Source organism: Carica papaya, chromosome 1, assembly GCF_054855325.1.
Source record: "Carica papaya isolate Zhongbai chromosome 1, ASM5485532v1, whole genome shotgun sequence".
In the NCBI taxonomy this organism is placed as follows: Eukaryota; Viridiplantae; Streptophyta; class Magnoliopsida; order Brassicales; family Caricaceae; genus Carica; species Carica papaya.
The window spans coordinates 25324927-25345667 of NC_142309.1; the positions used below are offsets into that span (position 1 = coordinate 25324927).

The 20741-nt window shown below is 34.7% G+C and overlaps 4 protein-coding genes across 6 annotated transcripts; 3 read left to right on the forward strand and 1 right to left on the reverse strand.

The window, feature by feature from the left end:
• Window positions 1-1803: 1803 nt before the first annotated feature.
• On the forward strand, window positions 1804-5203 carry LOC110816616 (Mitochondrial substrate carrier family protein). 2 transcript variants are annotated; one of them, XM_022044876.2, is made up of 6 exons: window positions 1804-2135; window positions 2275-2350; window positions 2542-2637; window positions 3501-4017; window positions 4509-4648; window positions 4884-5163. In XM_022044876.2, the coding sequence occupies exons 1-6, from the start codon at window positions 2019-2021 to the stop codon at window positions 4937-4939; spliced, it is 1002 nt and encodes a 333-aa protein (XP_021900568.2). In that variant the 5' UTR covers window positions 1804-2018; the 3' UTR covers window positions 4940-5163. The 2 variants fall into 2 exon arrangements, with proteins under 2 accessions (XP_021900568.2, XP_021900567.2); XM_022044875.2 differs by having other exon boundaries at window positions 1806-2135; window positions 4509-4644; window positions 4884-5203.
• A 430-nt stretch (window positions 5204-5633) lies between these two features.
• On the reverse strand, window positions 5634-11033 carry LOC110816722 (camphor resistance CrcB family protein). 2 transcript variants are annotated; one of them, XM_088222762.1, is made up of 7 exons: window positions 10195-11033; window positions 8530-8947; window positions 8303-8386; window positions 8081-8179; window positions 7125-7317; window positions 6568-6992; window positions 5634-6079 (listed from the first exon to the last, which is right to left on the reverse strand). In XM_088222762.1, exons 2-7 carry the CDS (start codon window positions 8938-8940, stop codon window positions 5861-5863), a joined length of 1431 nt encoding a protein of 476 aa, XP_088078888.1. In that variant the 5' UTR covers window positions 8941-8947; window positions 10195-11033; the 3' UTR covers window positions 5634-5860. The 2 variants fall into 2 exon arrangements, with proteins under 2 accessions (XP_088078888.1, XP_088078884.1); XM_088222758.1 differs by lacking the exon at window positions 10195-11033 and adding an exon at window positions 9023-10040.
• A 1166-nt stretch (window positions 11034-12199) lies between these two features.
• LOC110816723 (uncharacterized) lies at window positions 12200-13456 on the forward strand. Its single transcript, XM_022045034.2, has 2 exons — window positions 12200-12474; window positions 12584-13456. The coding sequence occupies exons 1-2, from the start codon at window positions 12444-12446 to the stop codon at window positions 13327-13329; spliced, it is 777 nt and encodes a 258-aa protein (XP_021900726.2). The 5' UTR covers window positions 12200-12443; the 3' UTR covers window positions 13330-13456.
• A 1712-nt stretch (window positions 13457-15168) lies between these two features.
• On the forward strand, window positions 15169-16167 carry LOC110816693 (cold shock protein 2-like). Its single transcript, XM_022044987.2, has one exon. It carries the CDS (start codon window positions 15330-15332, stop codon window positions 15894-15896), a length of 567 nt encoding a protein of 188 aa, XP_021900679.2. The 5' UTR covers window positions 15169-15329; the 3' UTR covers window positions 15897-16167.
• The last annotated feature ends 4574 nt before the right edge of the window (window positions 16168-20741 follow it).

Here is a 20741-nt window from a genome sequence, read left to right on the forward strand (position 1 = left end):
TGCAGTGTTTAATTTTGAATGGAAAATTCTTTTAACGTTTATAAATGCAAAATAAACCATTAAGAATAAAGATGAATTTAATGAATCAATTTACAGGTCAGTCCATTCGTTAGAATATATCTAATTTTGCTTCTTCCTTATATTTTAAATTTCACCTCTTTTATCTTTTTATTTCAATGATAAATGGCATGGCATTCCAAAATTCTCATTCCATTTTCTTCCTCTTTTAAACTAGTAGTTTTGTGACTGAGCTGTTAATTTTAACAGAAATTTTTTTTATTGATCTATAATATAATAAAACGTAGAAATTAGAAAAATGGGATCATGGAATGGAGATATTAATTGATTTTATTGTGTAAATTTAAATTGAACCAAATAAATCCCTGGTTACAATACAATTATAGTGTAAAGACTAAGAGTGAAAAAAAAAAAAAAAAAGTAAAAAGTAAAATGTTCAATTGTTGTCTAAAATTTTCTGTTGCATCGTTCGTTTCAATTTTAATAGTATTGTATTTAGTTTTGATCATTTAGAAAATTAGAGAGAAAAAAGAGAAAAGAGATAATGGCATTTAAAGGCATAGGCGTCGGTCATAAAAAAAAGATGTCAAGTAAAACAAAGGCAAACCCCTTATTATTATTATTTTGCTAAATAAATGGAAAATACAACAAAAGTGTAATTAGTGATTCGTAATAAATATTAGTTCATTTCGTATTACAATTCTCTAGATAAAGTAAATTTTGAAAATTCTTAAACTTCAAAAGTTTGATAGTTTCTCTAGGAACAAGATGAGTCCAAGAAATAAGATGGTTGCTACGATCGTTATCTTTCTTTATAAATATGAAAAATTTTGACATTTCAATTTCGATTTAAAAAATTTCATGAGTTTATCTATCTATTTTTATTATGATTTTAATATGCTTGAGCTTTTTTAAATATTGATAAAGATGTAAAAAATTTATTTAGAAAATGATATTACGAAAACTATTTTTCGAAACTAGTTGTAAACCTTTTAACAACCTTGTGAAATTTAATTGAAGGAGAGGTACTATTCTAATATTGCATATAAACCAACAATCCAAGCACTATTGGACAATTTCATCACGCTATCATACCTAGTCTATAAAAGTATTCCTGCAACTCATACAAGAAAATCTAGTCACGTTATGTTATGATTCAACGTGTCTACATTATTTGCATATTATCTGAATCTCAAGATTCATCTTGAAGATCTCATAAGTACTCAGATACTAAACATCCGAGCCATTATTATACATAAACTTGTTGTAATTTTTACGTAAAGATCTATATAATTGTTGTAAAGATAGTTTTCTAACTCGTAATATCATGAATGTTAATATTTTGTCTATAAATTTCATATAATTCATCTATTAAAAGGAAGAGAAAAACAAATACATTGGTGAGTTGATGATTAATTAAAAATCATACCATACATATTTGGAAGCAACATAATTTTGAGAGCGTATTATTAAAAAAATTATTGGTATTTTATTATTTATATTAAATTATTCAGTTAATAATTTTATTAAATTAAATACTAACTTATTTAGTGTTTCAAACAGAAAAAAGATACGTGATTAAAATTATTATATAATTGGAAAAGTTTAGGAAAGAAAAAATTCAATTAATTTGTAGAACCCATTATTTTCGACCACCTCAACAATTGACGCAACAGCTGAACTCACATTACAACTGTACATTCAGCCTGCGTGATATGTGTTGGTATCATTTTATTTTATTCATATGTACATAATAATAATATATATCCAAACAAAATTTTACATTAAAAAAAAAAAAAGAAAAAGAAAAAACCCGTAGCGGCTAGGTTCTGGAGACGAAAGCCTCTATCCCTCTTCTACGTTTTGATTGAGGCATTTTGTCAAATAGTTGTAGTACATTAACAATTTCCACAATTTACTCATTTAACCCGCCTCTTGCTTCTGCTGTTTACTGCGTGGAAACTTAACTCTTGCTTTGATTTCTTATTCTTCCATTAAAAATGAATGAATTGTTACAGAATCATCTGTTCGCGACCCATGCAATTGCTGCCTCTGCTTCAGTCACTCTTGCCACTGCTCTTACCTATCCTCTTGACACCATCAAAACACTTATCCAGGTGACTTCTCCTTCCCTCTCATCTTTCTTCTTGTGTCTGTAGACTCTGTACCATGTATAATAGCCAAACCCAGTGAGTACTTTGCCAGTAATTTCATTAGCAATCTGTTCGTGTTGTCGCTTCTTGATGCGGAATCCAGGTTGGTTCAGGACCCAGTAAGCAATTAACAGCAACTCAACTCTTAAACAGAGTGCAAAATTTGTCTGGCAATTCCGGTCAGTCCCTCTTGATATCTCTCTCATTTCTCGCTCTTGCCAATCTGGTTTAAGTTATTCTTTTGAGGGATTTGTTTTTCTTCATTTTTCTTTATGTTTTTCTGCTTTGTCTTTGATCGAACTTCATGGTTTTCCGTAAGATTACGTGCCAACAACTCTTGTAAACTATTTGCTGGTTCTCAATACTTCAGGTCTCTACTCTGGACTTGGGTGGTTAACTTATGGAAGAATTCTGGGCCTTGGTTCTCGCTTTGGGGTCTATGAAATTTTGTCAGCATTTTATAAAGGTATTTCTCTTCATTTTGCATATCTTTGACCGTATAGGCTTAGGGTCTTATTCACGATCAACACTTTCAATCTAGGAGAAAATAATTTGAGAGAATAGCTCAAAAATGAAGAATGAGCTACTGATCTTCTTTCTCTTCATTTACTAACGTTTCATTTATATCCGGTTACAACAATGATATGAAAAAATCTAGTCTGCTGAGCTGCACTAACAGTTAACAACTAATTTACAACTAATTTCTAACTAGCTAACTGATTAACTAACTAAGTTTACACACTACAACTTACTTCTTCTCGTCTATGGTGTTACAGTGTTTGTATGCTTGGTGCGCGGTTATATTTCATTGTTTTCAATTCCCATCTTATTCTTTTTGCTTAATGGTTGGCATATCCATTACATGTAGATTAAGATAATAAATTTTCATGCTTGAACCACTCAGTCCCTGGCTTCAATTCCTCAGAAAGAAACCTAATTCCTACTTAAGATTTAAGAACTTTAAACACATTTTCCTAGCCTACATCTCGGATGTTATAAGGTGATGGGTGTTTTCCTGACTCCCTAACAAAAAAAGAATAGGCTAGTGACTTTCCTCAACGAGAAGGCTAAATAGAAAGCTTATGCTGTTGCAACAATGAATTTCAAGTCCAATATTACTAAAAAGGTGTTGCCTTCTGGGACCAGAGATTACTAATTATTGTCTGTCACTATCCTCTTAATATTGACAAAGTTGTTTAGTGCCTCTTGCTTCTTCTTATTAGTTTGCTCACGGGATTGTAACTTCAGTAGGATTAGTATATTTTTGCAAAACATTGCATCCAGTGCGCCCAGGACATTTAAAGGTGGTGACAATTTGCTTTTTGGCAGATGGCAGAGAAGACAACTATGTTTATGTTTCAGAGGCCTTTATGGCTGGAATGGCAGCTGGTGTGGCAGAATCAGTATTAAGCTCTCCATTTGAAATCCTTAAAGTTCGTAGCCAGGTGAACTCTGCCTCTCGTGTTACAAGCACTACCCCAATTACAGAAAAGAGAATTGTTGCCCCTGTGGTTACAAGATTACTACATGGATATACTCCTGATATGAAGGCATTAAACCATTCTGTTGGTCTTCTATCGATCCTAAATGCCAAACATCCCAATATGATTGGTGCATTACAAGAGTACCCATGGATGATGACTGGGTCTGGTAGGCTGCCATCAGTTTGCGATGTTAGGAAAGCATCAGATATTATCTCTCTTGAAGGATGGGGTGCATTATGGAGAGGCTTGCGTTCAGGAATTGCAAGAGATTCTGTCTTCTGTGGCATATTCTTTTCCAGCTGGCAATTTCTCCACCAAGCAATGCTGAACTGGAAGGCAGTTGGGATGGATCCTCCACCCAGGTATTCATATATTGTTAGGTGACTAGTGTTAGAAGATTTTAATTGGACAAGATTCAAGCTCCTTCTAATGAAATTAAATTCATTCATTACATCCTCTTGTTATTGTAGTTCCTATTTGGTTGGAGCTATTTTCAATTAGTAGGGACAACTTGAGCAAAGATTATAGAAAATAAATAGAGTTAAACCTATATTTTTATATCTGGTGATGTGTATCACTGAGTTGTTATCTCTTGTTAAGCACTGATTGACAAGACTATTTCCTAAATCCCATGCGGCACCTTTTCCAAAACGATTTTGTTTAAAAATGTTCTGTTTGAAGACTTTCATCTCATTTTAATAAATAGTGTTGACATTCACAAGGTTGTGTATGTGGCTATGTTGACAGCTGAGCTTACAGATACCTGCTGCTCTACCCACATTTTAGTGTCTGATGTATCAGCTACAGTTGGATACTCACATCTTGCTTTTAACGTCTTTGTCTGATCCTTCAGGTCCGATGAAGAAATAGGCCCACTGTCTCCTTTGGCTGTTAGTCTTGCAGCTGGAGTTTCGGGTACGCTTGCTGCTGCTGCATCTCACAGTTTCGACACTGCCAAAAGTCGATCAGAGTGTACAGTGCTGCCCAAGGTTTGTAAGTTCTTATTATATCTTTATTACCAGAAGAAAAGTTCATATAATTTTGAGTACAAAAAAAATTGTTCCTGTTCGTGCTTAATCCCTTGCAGCCTTGTGGTTGTTACTAATTTCACTTATGTCAATGGAGTTGGCGTGAAGATCCCATAGGCAATGATTTTTTAGTAGAAGTTTATGATGGCATGATTAACGGTTAAGAGTCATTACCTGAAAGTATTTGGGTTTTATTGCAGTTTATTTCCATGGAAAGAAGGCTTTTAAAATGGAAAGTACCAGGGAAGAGGTTTGAGAAATTGACAGGGATCCACCCTGCAGATAGAAACCTCTTGTACCGCGGCATTTGGGTTAGGACGGCTCGCAGTGGGCTTGCCTCATTTCTGATTGTCGGGAGTTATTTTTTGGCTATTGATCACTTTGTTTCATACTGAATTATCAGCAGAAGTCAAATATTTTAGATGGCATAACATTTTCAATGTAAAGCTGATAATTTTAGTTCAAATTTTACTCTCATCCTGACTTAAAGAATACTAAATAAAATTAAGTTATAACCTTATTTGTGAGTATTAAATTTGAAGATTTTTGAGAGTAGGAAAAACTCTTTTTTCATTTTATTACATCAATAATTAGTGCTTCATTTTATAGGCAAAACAGAGGGAGAAAAAAAAAATTAATAACTTTCCCCAAGTGAAAGGAATAATCAACAAATGATAGCTAGTATTCTGTTACATGCTTGATCCTAACAATAAGTTGTCTAACAAATATGAAAACTGAAAGCATTAACAATAATTGTAAATACAATTTATTCTTAATATTTCTACAAAATCTTTCAATTTGATATTTATAATTTTAAAACAACAATTTACTGTTTAAATAGGATATTTTTATGTTTGATATTATGAACTCTGAGTAAATAAACTAGTTTAGAGGTCGCGTTGGTTAAAAAAATAATAATTTAAAAAAATGAAAAAAATAAAACCTGAAACTTGAAACAAAAATGTTCTGTTCCAGTCTTAGACTACTTTCTTATTCAGTCCTCAGCAGTCTGGCTCTGTCAAGTCCAATTCTAGACAGAAGAAAACCCCTGGCTAAACATCACAATTTACAAGTGACCAAGACGAGGCATGTTACAAATGGATAAATGGAGCTCCATGTCAACTCCATATCAAAATCTGATTATAGAAATGACAGACAACACTGGTTGCAACCTGCTTTAATTGTATCCTTTCGTCCAAACAGGCACATTGTATATCAAAATTCCCAAGCCAAATGATATCCCTATTGTGATTGTTGAATACATATATGCTCTCCAAGGATGTTTGCTTTCTCTCATTGCATTGAACTCCGCAACAAAAGTAGAAACGGTACTCAGACAACCCAACAGGCCTAACTGTATCCCCGTTGCCAAGGTATTGCAAGTATTAGTCTTCACCTGTACCACACACATCATCAGAATTTCCCATAATACATATCTAGTTGAGCATGATAGCATGGTGGAATAAATAATCATAGGAAACAACGATACTTAATCCATGATGATTTATGTGGTTTTGGCGCTTGGGCCTACTTCACACCTGCCAACTACCTAGAGACTGATCTACCACACTTATCTTGCTCAACTATTCTAGGTCAAAGCTACTACACGCCTAAATTTTAGAACAGAATAGCAATCTTTATCCTTCCAACAAAAAAGCTACAGAGTCCCTACAGATATGAGCTCAATAAGGACCCATATACAGATTTCTCAAAATGCCAATAATATTGATTTACTACACACTAAAGCCAGACAGATGGGTTGGTTTTCTCTCTAGTTTTTTATTTTGTCTTTTTTCTTCTTCTGTGAACGTTGAGGGAAGATGCAGATATGGCTGGTGGACTCTAGGATTTCAGCACGGAAAACATCATATAAAAGAACCTTACCGCTTTTTTAAAAGTAGCCAGTGCCGCCATGACACAAGCTGCAGAAACATTGGCAATTAGAGTCCCAAATGGAATCCATTTCAAATATCTTCCGTTCCCCAGCCCACGTCCATTAAGACGGGCTAAGAACCACCTGATCCAGACACCTAGAGGCCCAACTATGCAACCCAACCACAGCTCAGCTGCACTGCTGCCGCTGTTGAATTCTCTTTTGATCAATATTGCACTAACAGTCCACATAACTGCAAGCATCAGCAACATCACAAGAACTACAACCACATGATGCCTGTGGCTGTCCAGCCTCCAATTGCTACAAGAGCTAAATGTTCCTCTTTTTGAGCTTGTACCCAGCCTGAAAACGAGCCATCTGAAACCCTTGGCAGTCTCAACCCCAAAAATGATCGAATAGGCTACCAGAAACAAGCCTGCAAGAAACTATAATGGTTTTAACAACCAGGCCAACACTTGTCTATATATAGTAATATAGATCAGTAATAATACAGTAATTTTTTCAAGGGCACCTTACCATAGACTATACATCGAGAATGCCACATTACCTATAAGAAAGCCAAGCACAGCAAACACCCACTGGCCGTTAACACTAAGATCAAGCATCTTTTGGTTCCAACCACTGAAAGTCGTCAGGCTTCCCAAATAGCCAGTTGTCAATCCTATAGCCAAAAAATCAGATATCCTGGATATATCTTCTTTGAAAACAACACCCCACCACCCCATCAAGAAAGAACCGACCTAACAGAATTAAAAAGATTTTTATGAAATGTAACTCACACATGTAATTTCTATGTACATTAATGAGGGGAAGAGAGAATACATATAAATGCAAACACATCCATTGCCAATTTGCATGAGGTTGGAGGGGACTGCTTTTTCTTATTTAGTCAGTGGGGAAAATATTCCCGCCGACATTCCATACACTTATCTCAACAATAAACTAGGATGCCAAGTCTCCAGCTTAAGCCATATCTTTAGTTCACAAGTAACTAGATTTTCATCTTTTCAGAGTTCAATGGATACAGATTCAGATTCATATTCATATAGCATACCAATTACATATACCTCAAAATACTTTCAAAGGGGATACATATGGTTTCCCATGCATATAGGAATGAATTGTTTCTGGGTTGCTTAAGTAGCATTGAATCATCTACAAATGCACAATGCCAACAAGAAGTAATAGACACTTAAAAGAGTACAACCTAGCAACTCTTTGGCAGATTGGTTCTTTTGTTTAAAGCATGACGACCCAGAAATCAATATGCAAAAGGATCCAGAACCACTGAGACAGTACATTAAAAAAGAAACAAAAAAGTTAAAAGAAAAGGAAGCCAACCAGTGCCCCCAACAATAGACCATTTTGAAAATGATGGAAGTTCCCTATCTAGAATGTACGATAATGGAAGATTGGTAAACAAATTTTAAACAAACGGCCATCACATTGTAGATACGTTATATATGATTAATGTGTATTTTTGAGAGGAAGAGAGAGAGAAACCATATTAGAAGGAAGATCAAGGTAAAGAATGCTCTGATCACTTGTCAATCTAGCAACACCAGGGCCAAATAGTTTCTGTAATAGGTATCTTGTCAAAACCTGCGCATTTTAACATATGAAAGTTAAACATTCTAGCAATTCAATGACTGAAAAATGTGCATTCCAACACAGAATCTCCTATTACGGACAAGAGTTTTTCAAGTTAAGGATTAAGCACGTTACCCCAAGAATTCCAAAAACTGCCAAATGGATCAGACATGATAAGTATTCAAACGAATGTGGCAAAACTTTATCTTCCCCTTGTCCCTGATGTGAACCATGAAAAATATGGTCAATTAGATACACTTAATCATCCAGAAAAAAAAAAAAAAGAAAACCCCACCATCGCACTATTTAGCCGCTTCTCTGGACAAAAAGAAAATAGCTAAGATCTATTAGCTCAAGCTCACTTGCTTTTTGTCCTTGGACTGGACAAGTGCCTCAGTGGAGATAGGAGATATAATTTCATCTGGCAATGGTGTCACTGCAGAGATGGTATTTTGTGCTGAAGGATCATGAAGCCAAGATCCATATGACTGAAATATGTGATTTTCTGGAATAGGAAGAGCTAATTCATTCTCTAAAGCATTATCAAAGGAAAAACGAAGACTGCCACTCTCACTGTGTCTTTTGCTCTGAAGAGCCCGATCACCAATATCTCCTGCCTCGGAAACAGTCTCACTCTCAATGTCATCATCTATTTCAAGAGGCAAAGCACCAGGTAAACTTAGGGAACGCCTTCTCAGTGAAGAACCTTCACTGCTAGTCCTACTAAATGATCCAGTTTGTCTGTGTTCAGCGTCATTAGTTCCATGACCCATGACCTTCCTGCAAGAACACAGAATTCATTTCTTCCAAATAGACAAATAAATTAGTAGAAACATATAGAGTGGACTCACGTACAATAAGGGTGCAGAAGCTGATGCAATTATTAACGATGATGTCATTGCTTAAAATTTCTGGAAGTGTCTCAACAACTCTGCTTTAGATAAAAATTTTGAACCAAGGATAGACTTATAAATGAGCACAAAATCTCTAGATTTATTCCAAATATATTGTCAGGTGTCTCTTGTTTGTAGGAGCCAGCACGTGGGAAAGAAATAGACATCATTTGGGACCAGCCAAACCTGCAGCCTATTATTTCTGCTAAAACAAAAGGGTTTCACCCACTAGCACATCTACAAGGCTCTCCACTAAAAGTTACATTGACTATCTTAATGGAGAGGCATATCTCAAGAATAATGAAGTAAGGTACCAGTAAATATGATAATAACGATGACGTCTGCAAACTAGTCTTCTGATTTCCAAACAGTTCATTTAACTCAAGAATGAATCTGTAATACCAACACTATCGACAAATTATAGCTACTAGCCATGTATGGCCAGATAGGTTCCTTCCAATTTCCACCCTTTTCAATAGACAGTAAAATATACGCTTTCGAAGATTGAATTAAGCTAGCATGACAAGACCGTTGTCTGCTTTCAATAATTCAATTGGTAACATAATACAAAATGTCGCCTGCCAGTTCCGAAGTCATAGAACCAATATTTATGAATTTAAAGGAAGTTTCGTTTTGGGGATAAGAAAATTGAACATCAATCTGTACGTATGTAAACAGGTGCAAGCCAATCGTAATTGATTTAAGCCCAAAAAACGACAAAAGTAACAAGGACAATAGGGTTTGCTTATATTTCACAGTTCCTGAAGATCTGCCCTCCACTAACACATCCACATAAAAAAGGGAAAAGGGAAAGGTACATTATGGAAGCCCCACTTCAATCCAATTGGTTTTCCAACTAAGAAAAACTAAAAAAGGAATCTCTGTTCTATTTCGCCTTGGCTTTTATGCTAAAATACTCTCCATCTGGCCGTGAATAATTCTTTCGCTATATAAGATTGTAAGCGAAACGTATGCAGGAGCTAGCAAAAAAAAAACCATAGACCAATAAAGTGTAAAAGGCTGAAAAGGGAGAAATAATTTAATTAAAACTGCACCAGAAAGCAAACTCTACATGACTTTTAAGTATTAAGAAATAGCAATATTATTGAGAGAGGGATAGAGAGAGAGATGTACCAGAAAAAGGAAAAGAAGCCTTTAAACTTCGCCGAACCGAGCACTCAGATTCACACCAAGCAAACGTGTCGATTCAACAGGAAAGAAAGCAGCCGAGGCCCGAAAGGAACAGCGATATCAATCAAAGAATTGGTGAAATAAATCGCAGACGAAAAGAGAAAGTCTGGGAACCAAGACTCAATGAGACTCCAAATCAAACTTGTTTTAAATAATAATATCAACAATAAACGGAGGTCAAAGGGGAAAAAAACTAAGAAGAAATGAGGATCAGAAGCGTATAAGAACAATAAGGGTCTTGCGGAGGGACAAAAGCGGTGTCAAATTGCACCTCCCTGCAATTAATAGAGAAGCCGCCCAGGCCATTAGTCGACCACGTTTCTTTTATTCGTTACTGTTTCAGTTTTTTGACCGTCGAAAATGAACACAGTGCAAGTAAAAAAGAAATAAAAAGCTAAATACCCCAAAATTCTGTTCTACTACAGTAAAAAAAAAAAAAAAGATGAAGCTGAATAATTATTTTGATCGTCTAGCTAACAGCTGTATGGGCAAGAAGTGAATCGAAGTTCGATAGCCGTTGATTTCTGACGGTTCCAGATCTGGTGTTTGATCGATTGATAGGGCATAAAAAAAAAAAGAATGGATTTTTAGTTGAGTTAGAATGTAGAGGGCTCAGCCTCACGGAGAATGAGATGGTTGAGATGAACGTGCCGACCAAGGCACAACTCACCGTAAGTGCTGGTTCAGGTTGCTGTGTTTCAGAGCCGCAGGGGTTGCTGGTCTTTACAAAATAATAACAATAATACTAAAAGCATGATTTGTAACTCCTCCATTCACTGTGGGCATCACACCCCCATGAAAAAGAGATAGAAAGGCCAAAATTTAGGGGGATGTTATACAATGAAAAAAAATTAGGAAGATAAACATTTAATTTTGTTAGAAAATTTTATTTGTTACGAATTTTTTGTTATCTGTTTTCTCTCGGCAATTCAATTTTTTATGTCCTAAATTAGAGAAAAACTGATGGTATGAAAATAGGTAAAATATCTAATTAACATTATAATTTTATTATATTCTTAAATACCCATAATGTATGTATTCTGATAACATAATTAATATTTTACTTTTATTAACGTCTCATGAATTTTTTTAAAAAAAATATGCTTTTGAGTTATTAAAATATCTAAATAAGAAAATATGTATTTACATATTTAAAACATTAAAAAATGTACACGTGCATTTTTAAATAGTTATAAATACATTCAAACAGTAAATATAAAAGAATCGCTAGAATATTATAATTATATTCAAGTATATTAAATAATAAAAAATATATAAAAATAATTAAAATGTAACATATATATATATGAAGTATTTTAAAATATATTTAAACACGCGTAAAATATCGTAATATATAGAATATGAGAATGCTCAAAATTACATTTAATTATCTAAAAAGTTTAAATACACTTTTGAGTGTTTTAAAAGTTAATAATTATTAAAGTACTTGAAACTCTCTTTTTATGTATTTAGAATTTTTTTTAAAAAAAAATGTATTTTAATACTCATAGTGCTCGAAGACTCGATCGGGGTACTTGAAAGTATTGGAAACATGCTTGAGTAATTGGGGCCCCTTACAAAATGAGCCAATATAATACATGCCTTAATATTCGCTCATTTTTTAAAAAAATGTATTTTAATACTCATAAATATGATTAAGGATCTAAATTTATTAAGTCTTTTAAATTACAAATTTTATATGCAATCATCGATGAAGAAAACATAAAATTTTATGGACCAATTTCAATGTTAAAAGTAGTTCTATTTTGGTAGTAAAAATGTCAGAATCTATTAGTTTAAGATTAAGAGTTTCTTGAACTTAAAATTAAATTTAACACTGGATTCGATTATTATTAACAAAACTAATAATTCAGTTCATGTTGTCTTTAAAAAAAATAGAACATGAGAGTCGGAGTCAAAATACAAGAGGATGACCCAAACCAAGAAAAACAAAAATAGAAAGGAGAGGCCGGGAAGTTGACTTTTGACGTTTTGACAAGCAGCGAATTGAAAATTAGAGAGACCAAGTCCGGTAGCTCAGCCGCTAGCGTGGCGTGGAACTGAAGCTAGTGCTGTGGCCAGGTCTGCGTAAGAAAGACGCCCTACGCTGCTCTATATATAAACCCCTTTAATGGAACACCAATCCAAACTAGTACTTTTCAAGGAATTCAAAAGAGTGTGAAAAACCAAATATGCAAATTGATGAACCCGCCGCCACTCCGGGTATATATTCTTTGTTCTTTTTCTTTTTATTATGTGCACATACACAGATATACTCATATATATTGGAAAGATTAGCAATTTTAACCTTGGTTTTTTTTTTTTTTTGCAGGGAAGAATGAAGAACCCGTTAGCTTTGGTTGTTCAAAAATTGAAAAGCAGATACCCTTTGTGTTTTCTCCACCAAACAACACAACCCTTTTCGGTACTACAAATGGAGCTTCCTCCTCTGTCTCATTTTCTCCGTTATTTGCTTCTTCTGGAGATTCTATTCCTGCTTTTGGTTGTGGCCTGAAGCTCCCTACTACACATCCTCTTAACCCCTCTCCCCAACCCTTCAAAAATTCCCCTAATCCTTTCTCTTCTTTTTCCAGTTCTTCATTCCCATCTAGTTTCAATTCTGGATGCACTTCTTTCGATTTTTCAGCCACTCCTCTCCATTGCTTCTCCAACATTCCACAACTCCAAACTCCCAAATGGGGAACCAAACTTGCTGCTTACTCACCAACCATTGATCCTAACCATAATCAATCCCTAACTGGCAACTGCAGCTTTCTCTTTTCCATATCAGCTATGCCTGCTTACGGAAACAAAACCCATGAAGAACTCAGGTGGGAGGACCATCAAACTCAACCTAGAGCTGCTGTCTCTCTGCAGTGGCCCCAAATGGGTGCACTTGGTTTTCCAGTTTTATCTGGTGCTGGTGGATGGGGAAATTCACTGCCTCCATTTGCTGTCGTACCCCTCCTTCCTCAACCGCCCACCACCTTTTTTGGCCTCACTCCTCTTAACCCCTCTCGCTATACACCGTCAAATGTTTCGTGGTCTATCACTTTTTCCCCTTCCCTTTCTTTTTGACATCTTTAATAGTTTCAATATCTGGAAAGAATTCTTGTTTCTTCTCTTTGCTGCTTTTATTGTCTCCTGAAAATAGTTCCAATACTTGGAGCAATTTGTGCAAAGAATAAAGAGTGTTTGTTTCTAATGTACTGTGGAGAATTGAGTAATTATCTTTTACTTAGATTTTGTTTGCTGGGTTCAATACAATCAATGTTAAACTGCGAAATTCATATACATATTCATATGTTTTTGTTCGTGTTAATCACTAGGAGGGAGGATTCCCAAAAAGTCAAACAAAAAAATACGTTTATTAAATTAGGTGATATTCAAGTTCCTATATAGAGAGAGCAATTTCCTTTATAACAATTCTTTTTAAGGACTGAATCGGATTAAGATAATCTACTTATTTAAATTCAAAATTAACATTAGAGTTTGTTACTATATTTAGTAGAAATTATATTTTTTAAATAATATATATATAAAAAAGCAGAATAAAAAAATGAGACACAAAGTACAGAGAAAAAAAAACACAGTCTCTCTCTCTCTCAAAAAGTCCTGAAGAAGAAGAAGAAAAGAATTTTAGTTGTTTTTTTCTTCAAATGTTTGAATTTGTACAAGAAATATTTATATTTTAAAAATAGTTTGTTATGCATTAATATAATTATATGTGATACTATGTAAAATAATTTTAAAAAATTAATTACATAATTAATTTATTAATTATATATTCATTTCACGAATTTCAAATACTTTTAATTTTTAGAATAAAGTTTTAGCCCATTTGATCATATTTTTTTACCAACATACTCCTCTCAAAATATAAACTTAATTAAGACAATTTTTTTTTAATTAAAAGAGCAACTGGTTTTTTTTCTTTTTTTCTTTTTTGGTCTTTAAATTAAAATTCCAGCTTAAACATTTTAATTTTACTAAATGCTAAGCAAATTCTTAAGTTTAAAAGTCATGAAAAATATCAGTTAATTCAAATATTTTTAAAACTTAAAAATACTATTAGTTTAAATTTTATTAGACTAAAAGCAAAATGAGAATAAAATACCTACAGTCTGATAATCAAAATGACTTATAAATTAAATAACTTAGAGAAAATTTATTTAAATGCCATTGAAAATCTATATTAAGTAAAAGATCTCACTTTAAATCCAAATGTCTACTTCAATCCCCTTTATAAATTTTTAAGTAACGTAATATTTTTTTAGAATAACAATAATTAACATAATATAACTTACATATTCATAAGTTTTTTTTAGCTTAATTATAAAAGTAGTTTATTTTCTAACGTAGTTATTATTTTTTTAGTTACTGCATATCATTTTTGTAATTAGACCAACATGAATTACATAAAAATAATAATAAATTTTATATGATTTAAATTAAAAATTGAAGTTGTTTCAAAATATAAATTATAATTAAAAGGTTCTGAAATTATAAATTTGTATATTCTAATATATAAATTATAACATTTAATACTTAATCTAAAAATATACATCAATTTTATTTTGAAATGTAGTGATAGAGGATCTTATAGGAACCAACAAAATAAAATAGGTTTTAGATACGGTAATTAAATTTTGTTCTTTATAAAGAAAATTATGTTTGATAATAATTTAATTATGGTAAATACTCGGTTGGTAAATTTATATACTATCTTTGCTTTCATAAACCTGCAGTGGTTAATTCGTGTTGGCGTATTAAAACCAAAAAAGTAAGCTGTTGACGTGGATGCGCCTAATTCAGTCAAAGCCCAAAACCGATAAACCTCGAAAGCATCTGCGCCGTTGGATAGGATCAAATCCTCGATCTCCATATCTTGGCCGTCAGATCTCCTTCTCATATGGTCCCCGCACAAACCCAACTAAATAAACCGCCCAATCCCAGCTCTTAAGCCTCCGACGCACACCTCCGACACTCCACTCATTCCACCTTGGCGTTGCCACACCTCAGAGTTCCAGAACATTCTAGAACGAGTGGAAGGGACAGGAGACAGAAGTCAGATTCTCATGGCTGATACAATCACCCAGAGATCCACTGGAACAGTGAAATGGTTTAGCGCACAGAAGGGATTCGGGTTCATAGCCCCCGACGACGGCGGCGACGACCTGTTTGTCCACCAGACGGCCATCCGATCTGACGGCTTCCGCACTCTGTCAGATGGTCAGCTTGTTGAGTTCACCGTCGATCTAGGCGATGACGGCCGTACCAAGGCCATCGAAGTCGCTGCCCTCCGCAGGTCCCGTCGCGGAGGCGGTAGAGGGAGAGGATCATACGCTTCTAGAGGCAGAGGTGGCCCAGGCGGTGGAAGAGGTGAACGTGGTGGATACGGCGCTTATGGTGGCTATGGTGGGTATGGTAGCGGTGGAGGTGGTGGTGCGTGTTATAATTGTGGAAGGATGGGGCATTTGGCGAGGGATTGCTACCAAAGCAGTGGCGGCGGTGGTGGAGGCGGCAGTAGTGGAAGGAGGAAATACGGCAGCGCTCCTGGTGGTAGAGGCGGCGGTGCGTGTTACAATTGTGGAGAGGAAGGACATTTTGCGAGGGATTGCCCTAACGGTGTCGATCAGAAATGAGAAGATTTCGGGTCCACCTTTTCTTTATAGTCCTGTTTTGCATTGTGGATGTCTGCTTCGGGATTAGCTAGAGTGGATCAGACGCTTGATTCTTCATCAATTGGTTTTGATTGACAGAATTTGGGTATTTTGTCACTCACTATTTGGTAATGTTGGTGATTATTTTCTTAAATACATGATTATTCTTTTCTTTTAGTAATTATTCTTCATTATTTGTTATCTTTTACTTATTGTGCAAATATGAAATGAAAAGTTGTACTTAGTGATCCAATTGAGTCTAGTTTTACCTTTTGTTTACTCTGTTTGGCTAATTCATTGAAATTTAATTGATCGTTATTCCTGATTTCCGCAATGGTCCTGCTTTTGAAAGGGATGGCTAGCTATTTTCTCAATTTGATATTTTTCATGGATAAAATGCTTTGTCTTTTGCAATCTTTTATTCTGAAGCATAAAAGTTGTTGTGGTTTTAGTCATAAGGTGTAGCATGGCAAGAAGCCTGGGTCAGGGGGGCCACTTCAATCTCTAGCTTTTATTAGGCTTCTCTAATCTCTCTTTGTATGGTCGCTACATGTTGTGTTATCACAATCTCAGAGGTCAATAGCCACGCAAAAATCAATTTAATAGCTATAACATACAATCTTCACTTATCCGATTCCCCCAGGAAGCACAAGGACCAAATTGTACACCTACATGGGCCTTGAATTCTTGTTATCCTTATCCATGTTTTGTAACCTGAGGTTATTGTTAGATGTTGTTAGATTGCATTTCCTCCTTTGGGCTTGGTCAGTCACTTCTTGATGATCTAGTGCAGTGTCCTATCCTGCAGACCCTTTTGTGTTTCACTCTCTGTTCATCATTGTCAACCTAGATTTCTTTGTTCTTAATGAAAAATTTATTATTGAGAAACAATTTGAGCAAGTAACGAAAGATACACTCTGCAGACAATTATGTAGGAAATAGGAAGACATAGATGACATAAAAGTGCCAAAATTCCTTCTATGGTGTGTGGTAAAGTATATGGTTCTAGATTCTACAAGATTAATGATGTAAATACTTCATTAATTAATTTGTATTTTGAATTGGTAATTGAACTTATTTTATAGTCCTTAAAGTTAATGTTATATTTCCTAGAAAGAAAACAATAAATGTACCTTTGTTTAGTTTAATAAGCTACCATGAAGATCGCAGAATGGATAGATAATAGATAACACTGGCAAAGGGTGCTATATAAAATTAGAATTTTGAATTGCTCAGGAGCTAATTTGGCGGACCGTAGCCTACAGGGGTATTTGTTCATCCAAGAACAACACTTAGTATATATTATGATCTTATATTCATTTGTCTGTTCTCATGGAAGACTTGGTAACATTCATTCGTAATTTATTGTTCACTTGCTTAGAAATTCATACTTTATTAGGTGTGACCTACATAGTGCGTTGTGAATAATATTTTTGCCTGCACTTTAGGATTTTTTGCATCTGGCTTGTGTCTTACGTGATTCATTTAGAAATGAATGCTTTTATTTTTATACACGTTAACAGAAGGATTAGGATTTCTTTTCATGAACCAAAGAAAATAATATACTGATGGTTGGCCATTTAGGTTAAGAAACATAATTACTATTTATGCTGCATAGTAGTGGAATTCTCAGTTTTCAAACTTGTGAAACAAAATTTAAAGCATCCTCTACTATTAAATAGGGTCATGCTATGCATTGTGGATGTTGTGGAAGAGTTTTCCCACCATAAAAGTGGACAAGACTCTCTAGCATGGGCATTTCTTGAAAGGTGAAATATAATGGGCTATGGACAATATTGATAAGAGTTTTTATTTTTTGTTTTTGTTTGTTTATGTGTCTTTTCCTTTTCTTTTCTTGTGCAGACAGTTGTAGAACTTTCTAATTCCCGTGGTTTGAGTTGAAATATTCGCTTAACCTGTGATTGTCTTTGATAAGTCCTTCCACATGTGTTCCAGTTTTAATCAAGATAGATATTATGTATGTCAATTGCTAATTTCAGTTAAAGGGGTCCATCAGATCTCTCCTTTCACTCTTCTTCCTGAATCAAATCGCCTATGCCAAATTCTTTTCAACTTTTATCTAGAAGTACGAAGTCCGGTGACTGTATTTTCCTTTTCTCTTTCCAGTCTAAGAATATGGAAAATACATTCTTTTGCAGATGCTCACATGAATTAATTTATGTTACAGCTTCTGAATGGTGCTCCGCTGAGTACAAGTTACTAGAAAAATATTTCTAAAAATTCATTTTCAGGGAATCTTTATGTAAATGCATCCTTCTAACTTGAAAGTTAAATGTTTCAATTTTAACCATGAATTAGATATCATTAATAAATATGCATTTGCATATAGGTAGGCAGATCCTGTTACTAGTTTACTAGAAAAATGTTCCTAAAAAGTCATTTACAGGGAATCTTTATGTAATTACGTTCTTCTAACTTGAAATTTAGATGCTCAAGTTTACCCATGAATTAGATATCATTATTAAATATGCATTTGCATATAGGTAGGCAGATCCTGAATGGAATGTTAGAAATGCTAACCATCAACTACACATATAGGTAAGGCTGCTGAGTTTGCATCTGACTTGCACGAGCTCCATCATCAAGTTGCCAGTTTGCAGCATGTACCTAATGAGATGGGTAAATTTTGTAATGTAGTCATTAAAGAGACTACTAGTTATCAAATTGTTCCACGTCATCTTTTCCCTTCTGCTTTCTCTCAACCCTTATACTCACGTCCCAAGCATAAAAAATAACTTGTACATTTTAGCTATCTAGGCTGCACCTAATTTATTCTCGAGCAGCATGAACTGCATCTTATTCTGTGGAATGACCTCTCATTACCTAAAAGTAAGAATGAGAATGAACGGCTCTCTCTTAGATTTAGGGTTTTGATCAGAAGCCAGGATGAAAATGTTTCTCTTCCTGTTTTCTTGTTCTATTCGGTGTATATAGAGTCCATGTAGTTTTACCCAAGTAGAAGTTGTATGTTAATTTGTGCAAAGCAACCACCCTCTTGTTCTTGGTGGCAACTTCAGCACAACCTGAAGGAGCAAGGAAACAATCCATTGCGAGATAGAGTTCGTAGAACAAAATCCTGCGTCTCATGTTGGTAGTACTACGAAATGATATGTATACATATACATATATATTGGGTTTCGACTGTGTGAACTAACAGTCTTGAAAATGGTCATTGAGCTGATTCATGTCTGCTATTATGTTTGGTTATCGTTTAAGTCAGACAAATTCTGTTTGGGTTTACAAAGGATTGTGGAAATAGATGTAAAGTCTTGGATACCATATTGGCAATGGTTTAGAGAAAAATATGGTGTACATATTTTATCAAATGTTAAAATAATAATAAAAGACATTTTTTTGCTGAATGAAGTTAAAGTTTTGACAAATTGGTGATCACGTTATCAGGGCTTGAGCAGACTTGATAGTTTATAGCCCAGTTGAAGATTGATTAAAGGGTTGACGTGTTGAAGAGTTCTACGCTGAAGTAGGTAGAAAATTCTACTTGTGGTAAACTATGAGATGGCCTTCGAAAGTAGAAGAAAAATTCTATCATTTTTACCCCTGGATATCTTTTCCCTCTTTTAGTGATTAAAGAGTTAAATAAGGTTACGTCTTCATGGACTCTTAGAACTAGAAACTTACTAAACTTGTATTTGAAACATTAAAATAAACAAGCCCATCTACGGACTTAAATTCCCTAGACTCACGACTGAGCTTTCTGCCGTGCCATTAGTCATGTAACTTGGTTCCTCTTGGAAGAAGGTGCCGCTCCATAATTTGTAGAGCTTCGGTCACCTGAGCTGGAAACGTGTAGCTGGGCGGAAGTCGCTTAGTCTGAGGTTTGGCCGACTGAGGTGGGCCTCCCATTTATTACCCACAGCCTACTGTTCCAATCTCTTATCGTGCACGCAGCCTTTGAGTAAAAGTTGCAATGCATCAACCAGCAAAAAAACACCAAGAAAAGTCTTTCTTTTTCATTTTTTTTCAGAAACGAAGAAAGAATGCTACGTGACACCACAAAACCATCTGACGAAGACAAATCCTGCAGAATCAGATACTGGAGACCATGCCCCAAATATTTCAGTGTTAAAATGGCAGCTTTGTAGAAACTTCTAAAGTCTTTTGACTAGTTACCTCCATTGATACTCCGTGAATTCACATTTACATCCTCTGGACTCTCTCTCTCTCTCTCTCTCTCTCTCTCTCTGTTTTCGGACTAAAGTGGTTAAAGGGGGGGAAAAAGAAAGGGAAAACGAGAAACATAACAGAGATCCATAATAGTTCATATTTTGGATTGAAAAGTCACTTCAGCTGAAAAGAAAAGAAATATGCTTTTTCGGCCAACTCTAGATGAGCATCAAACAAGTACGAATTATTTATCCATCATCGAAATCTCAAGTCAAACTCTTAACAATGCACCAATTTATTAAGCCATTATTAGATATTTACTCTTTATCAAAAAGAAAAGATTATACTGAGAAAAACTTTAGCCTCAGCAATCAACTGAAAATCAAAATCTACAGTATTACCAGTGGTAGATAATATCTGCTAGATAGAAGTGGGCAAAAATGAATGTACATCAGACCGTGCGTGCGAATTATTGTGAGAGGTAGGTTACATTATTTTATTTAATTCTTTTCACACCCTTCAATTCAGTACATGTGAGCTTTTCTTTAACAATAGACATTTAAAGCTACCCCCATACCTTTACTTCTTATCATCTTTAAAATTCTAGAATCAAATGTTAATTCATTTATTTCTGCTCAATGCACTTGGTATGTAAGCATCAAGATATGGTGGGTTCCTCTT

Bases quoted from the DNA above. Each gene is read 5' to 3' on its own strand.
- LOC110816616 (XM_022044875.2), top strand. From the start codon at position 2,019: ATGAATGAATTGTTACAGAATCATCTGTTCGCGACCCATGCAATTGCT. The intron at 2,136-2,274 runs GTGACTTCTCCT...TGCGGAATCCAG, and splicing joins CCATCAAAACACTTATCCAG to GTTGGTTCAGGACCCAGTAA. The intron at 4,645-4,883 runs GTTTGTAAGTTC...GTTTTATTGCAG, and splicing joins AGTGTACAGTGCTGCCCAAG to TTTATTTCCATGGAAAGAAG.
- LOC110816722 (XM_088222758.1), bottom strand. From the start codon at position 9,066: ATGACATCATCGTTAATAATTGCATCAGCTTCTGCACCCTTATT. The intron at 8,948-9,022 runs GTACGTGAGTCC...GTGTTCTTGCAG, and splicing joins TCAGCTTCTGCACCCTTATT to GAAGGTCATGGGTCATGGAA. The intron at 8,180-8,302 runs GTAACGTGCTTA...TAAAATGCGCAG, and splicing joins CAGTTTTTGGAATTCTTGGG to GTTTTGACAAGATACCTATT.
- LOC110816723 (XM_022045034.2), top strand. From the start codon at position 12,444: ATGCAAATTGATGAACCCGCCGCCACTCCGG. The intron at 12,475-12,583 runs GTATATATTCTT...TTTTTTTTGCAG, and splicing joins TGAACCCGCCGCCACTCCGG to GGAAGAATGAAGAACCCGTT.
- LOC110816693 (XM_022044987.2), top strand. From the start codon at position 15,330: ATGGCTGATACAATCACCCAGAGATCCACTGGAACAGTGAAATGGTTT.